Raw genomic sequence first — 5,329 nt, 5'->3', positions numbered from 1 at the left:
ACCCGGTCCACACCCGCGGAAACCGCTGCGGGCTCCACCCGCCCCCTGAGCGCTGTCGTCGCCTCGCTTCCTCGCTTCTTCCATCATGCCCCGCTCCCCGGGCCTCTGGTCGAAGACTTTATTCCCTCCATCCCCGGCCCCTTTGCCTTCACCTCCTTCGGGCTTTTGCTCCCCTCCCCCTACTCCTGTTCTTCCTCCCTTTTGCCCCCACTCTCTTCCTCTCACCTTCCTGCCCTTTTTCTAGGCCACTCTCTCTCTCTCTTTTTTTTCTTAAATAAGGGAAAACAAAAACCCCCTTTGCCTCAAATGAACATTTTAAGTGTAACTCCTCGTTTTGCTAATGCGAGAGACCTTAGGAAGGAATGAATCAACGTGCAGGAATGGTGGTGGACAGGGTACCAGGTTCCCGGTATCTGGGAAATCTGACTCAGAGGTCCATGTTTCAGTCTTCTTGTCCCTCGTGTCGTCGATTTGGAGAAACCGATGGTGTCTAAAGCAAGTGGGTCTGTTTTTCTTCCTTAAAGTCCAACAGAAGACTGCAGTGAGACGCGCTGCGGGGACGGCCACCGATTAGTTAGTGGGAATAGCATTATCATTTGCTAAATATATTATGACATACCCTGTGCCTCTGTGAACAGCTCCCTTGACCTTGTGCGGCTCCTCCTCCCTCGCTCTCTGTCCCCCTCTGGAATTTCCCGGCGAGATGACCGAGGTACTACACTGGGAAGGCTTAGAGCCTCGATTTTCTTTTTATTTTTATGCTGGAGATGATTTCTATGTTGGTGATTATTTAGATGTGTTTAATCCATTTTCCTTTTTAAATGAATTTTCCTTTTACCTTAGAAAGACCGGACGGACTCCAATGTGAGAATGGCTGTGACTTTGGAAGAAGCTCCGTGGCTGGGCTGGACCTTAGTGAAAGCCCTGATGAGATTTGCCGTGATGGTCGCCAGCAACCTGGTTGCAATTCCATCCTACATCTGCTATGTAATTATACTTCAGCCCCTTCGTTTGCTGGACAGTAAGAGCTTCTGGTATATTGAAGGAATCATGTATAAATGGCTTTTAGGAATCGTGGCTTCCTGGGGATGGTATGCTGGATATACAGGTAAGAGTGAGAACACTTTTGTTTAATGCATAGGAACACATTTGTAATGTTATGCTTAAATCAGGAGCCATGATTAATTATATCTTTCACTTTGGGTTGATGATGCTTTTATGCTTTGACTAGAAAAAATAACTAGAAAACAGTTCCATTGAGTTTTTCTCTAGAATCCCACTTAAGAAGGATGATAATTTCATTAGTATAATTACATTTATTGATAAATTCCTTAAAAAATGTTTTTAACGTGATCGACATCTAATAGAACTGGTCTGCAAAAGCTCTCCTAGAAGAATAGGAGTGGGTTATACAGGGCTTGAGGGCTTACGTAAGTAAGATATTTGGTCCACAAACATTGGTAATTTAGAAAAAGGACTGAACCCTATTTGTGCTAACATAATACTTTTTTTTTTTCTTTTAATGTAGTATTGTGCTGTTAACATTTTAAGCCAAGCAAAAAATGCTTTCTCTTCTGGTGTGTACATTTCTTTTGCTTACTAGAATCTATTTTATCTCATAAATCTGTATTAGAATATTAAATATGACCATTGAGTTTTGTCCATGTGAAACTACTTTATCTTTTAAGTACATTTTTATTTCTGAGTTTAAATTGCATTTTGAGAAATAGGAGTAGTACTATTCTGAAGCAGACTTTTAGAGAACTAAATGAGAAGTAGTGTTTATTTTCTGTTTTGAAGCCCTATGTGCTTTGAGAACTTGTGTCCCTGTTATGAAAATTCTATATTGTATACTTATTTGACTTTTTTCCCCCTAAGAATTAGGATGATGAAAAAAGCATTGAGGTTTCCATCACTCCTCATAGACATTGAGGCTTTCATCTGAGAATTTTGTAACTGATAGGCTCCTTAGAGATCATACTCTAGATGCAGCAGTCAGTGGAGTTTGTAGTTCATAGCTTGGAAGAGCGAGGAGAGAACTCTCAGGGTCAAACAGCATGATAGTTCCCTCTTTTAAATTCTCTGTCTCCCTCTTTCTTGCCCAGGCTATATCTGCAGATTTTTTCTGTACAACCAGAGAAAAAGATTGACAACATCTAGTTTTTATGGAGTCTGACAGACTCGCTAGGTCAGAGAGCTCTCAGACGAAGTCTTCTCCTTCTGGCAATGCCATTTATTGTTCTTCGAGATCTGAAGGCCCTGGGTAGTGTACACATTGCTCTCTTGTTGATGTATCTTGTTGATATCCCAGTGCTTTTTGAATATAGTAAGTGAGTGAGCTTCTAGTCCTTTTTTAGGACTTCGTGGTAGCAGTAGTGATGGTAGAGAAAAAAAAGAAATTCTCGTCTATGGTGCTGAATTCTTACCTGAATTACACTCCTGTTTTAGAATTGCTTTGCCTTGTACAGTTTGAGTTTTCCTAAATATCCTATGTGGTACTGGTAGCTTTGTTTTTTGTTCAATATACTTCAGTTTGCTTGTTTTAAATGAGCTCATAGTATTTTTTAGATACAAGTTCTAGATGTTCATTCTACTTAAACATGATGAAATTACTGAAATGTTGGTACCTGTGTGTGTGGGGGAGAGTATATTTACATATAAGGTGAGAAGCTGACAAAATTAATTTAGCATTCACCTTGAGATTCTAAGGAGAACAATTTAAGTGCTGCTTGAAATTTGTTATCCTGCAGCCACAGCAAGGCCACAATGTATTTTTAAGCACATTTTCTTGGGGCGTCTCTTCCTTGTTGACTATAGAACTGTACCATTTCTTTTGCCACCTGCTTGGAAAGTGGTCTTGGCGTGATCTGCATATTTTAGTCCCTCTGAAGCATCTGCTCTTTTTAGGCTACTGCATTTTTACCATATGATCAATTCATCTCATTTAAGGATAGAATATTTTAGTGTGTTTATTTTTTATGGTTTTCCTATAGGCAGAATACTTTTAGAGGGTCGTCATGGTCCGATCATAACAAAACACAGTAAAGAGCTCAAACAAATGTAGGAATGACTTTTGTTAAAAGCCGCAACTGGGTCTAAAGAAACAAACATAAGCTGGGGTTGATGAGTAGATGTACCCATAAAAGCATCTAGGAGGTTATATTAACCTTATATGGATTTATGTATTTCATTTCTTCCCTTTGTATTAAGAGGAGGATGGGCTCACATTTTTTCCCCCTTCTCTATGCTTAAGTTTCACAGATGGAAAACTGAACATTGTCAAAGGAATTCTGCTCAGCAGATCAAGTCTGTTCATGTTTTAGAATAGAAATCGCCAATTGTTGAAAAACCATTTCTGGGGAAACCTTAAATGTTAATTAATTAAATATTAGGAAACCGAAAGGTGAATATTGGTATAGAATATCATTTTTTCAAAATAACAGCATTCTGTCAATTACACAAGACAAGTCAATTACACAGCTCTGCTGCTGAGGCCTTATGTTGATTATCTACCCTTCACTGCTGCACATGGTGGTTTCTAGCCTATGTAGCTACTTAAATTTAAACTAATTAATATGAAAAAATTAAAAAATCGGTTTCTCAGTCACACCAACCACATTTCAAGTGCTCCATATTAGGTGTCTAGTGGCTACTGTTTTGGATAGTGCAGATGTAGATGAAACACTTCCATCATCACAGAAAGTTCTATTGCACAGAGCTGATAAATAATAGGTATAGCTTTCTCCTTTTTCTTAGGAAAAACGCATTTTATATTTATAAAAAGAATATTTTTCTAAACACTGTTCTAAACATTTCTTTTAGGGAAAAAAGGAAGATTTATTCAACTTTTATAAAATTGTCTTTTAATTTGAGGCAAATGTCACAAAAATGAGTCCATTAAACTTAGACATGCTTCCTGGATGGGGAACAGTGAGGCTAGTAAGCCCACGAACTTGAATGAACATTCTTACACTTAATTTGTGTTCTCGGAGCTGGAGTACGGCCTGTGGACACAGAAAATGGAAAGGAGTTTTCTGGTCTTTCCACTGGTTTCTGACTTTAGGTCTTGTTGGGGACACACTTCTTGAAAGAACTCATGTTCTTTGGGGTTTGTTCAGTTTCTGGCTTGCAACTAGGTCATGATGACAGCTGGTACCACATTATCGTTAGTAGGAAGTGCTGTAGAAACATCTTACGCTGAGGAGAAGTCACACACTTCCTTTGCTCTAATGTTTCAGGGGCATACCAAAAGAGGTACTAGCTTAATTAATGATCCACTTCTGTATGCTTTTATTCAGGTCTAGGATAAATCAGTACACTCCCTTCCCCCCAATTTAAGGGAACAGTGGCTAATTTCAGAGAGAGATTTTAAAAAATGAAATGTATTTATTTAAAATAGTTTATTTTTATTCTCATTCACTTATATTAGTAAGTTCATTGTTCCCCATCCAAACACATTAAAGTCTTTTACACAAAATTATTTTAAAAATATTCATTGTAAGTAGAAACACAAAGTCTAGTTGAAAGAGAGCTGAGGTGCCAGGGAACTTGCCACCAAACTTTTTGTTTAGCAGATGCCGTTTCCCTTAGATCGGGTATTTACTTGGGTGGCTTTGGAGAGCTGATGGAGGTCAGGTTTAGCTTCCCGCCACTCCCCAAATGACAGCTGTCATAGCTCTGTTAGTCTTTGGGGTTATTTGATTATTTGGTAGTTTATTATTTTTTTTTACTGGGGTACAAATGTATTGTGTGAGAAGAAAATTTAGGAATTATATCTGACCTTGAAATTCTAGAGAAATTTTAAAAAATATTCTATAGCAGTATTTTTCCACCTTTGAGTCATAAACCAATTTATGTGTCAAGATGAACATTTTAAAATAGTAAAATAAAATGCAGTTAAATAGAAAAGATCAGAAATGTGTGTATCCGTACTGGGTAGTGCTACAGAATGTATTCTTTACTGTGAGTCTTGTCAACGTTTGAAAGGCATTGATTGTTCTAATGGAAAGAACACTGCAATTTACAAGTCTGAGAGTCAAATATCTTGGTTTAATTTTCACATATCTCTTCACTGGTGGGGGTGAGATTCTTATCTCCTTTGTGCCCACCAGGCTCTGAGCTCTTTACAGATAGAGATGTGGTCTCTATAACATTAGAGCCCAGTTCATTGCCTGATAATCACAGAATACTCCATAGAGTCTAAGTATTTTTTGAATGATTTTCTTTCTTGGTCCCAGCTGAAGTGCCTTAGCTGCCTACCTCCCTGAGAAGTCTGATATCGAGGTCATTCCAAAATGTAAACCCTGAACTGGGTCATCTTTACACACAC

General features: G+C 38.4%; 1 protein-coding gene across 1 annotated transcript in view; it reads left to right on the top strand.

Annotated features, from left to right (window-relative positions):
* LPGAT1 (lysophosphatidylglycerol acyltransferase 1) overlaps positions 1 to 5,329 on the top strand; it is a 55,998-nt gene continuing 50,669 nt past the window's right edge. The window contains exons 1-2 of the mRNA XM_015586255.2: positions 1 to 712; positions 844 to 1,108. Of these exons, the coding sequence (XP_015441741.1) occupies positions 704 to 712; positions 844 to 1,108 (274 nt within the window). The 5' untranslated portion in view covers positions 1 to 703. The remainder of the gene's footprint in view (positions 713 to 843; positions 1,109 to 5,329) is intronic.

The sequence above is a fragment of the Pteropus alecto genome, unplaced genomic scaffold, assembly GCF_000325575.1.
Source record: "Pteropus alecto unplaced genomic scaffold, ASM32557v1 scaffold101, whole genome shotgun sequence".
NCBI classification, from domain to species: Eukaryota; Metazoa; Chordata; class Mammalia; order Chiroptera; family Pteropodidae; genus Pteropus; species Pteropus alecto.
This window is presented reverse-complemented; position numbering and strand designations above follow the sequence as displayed.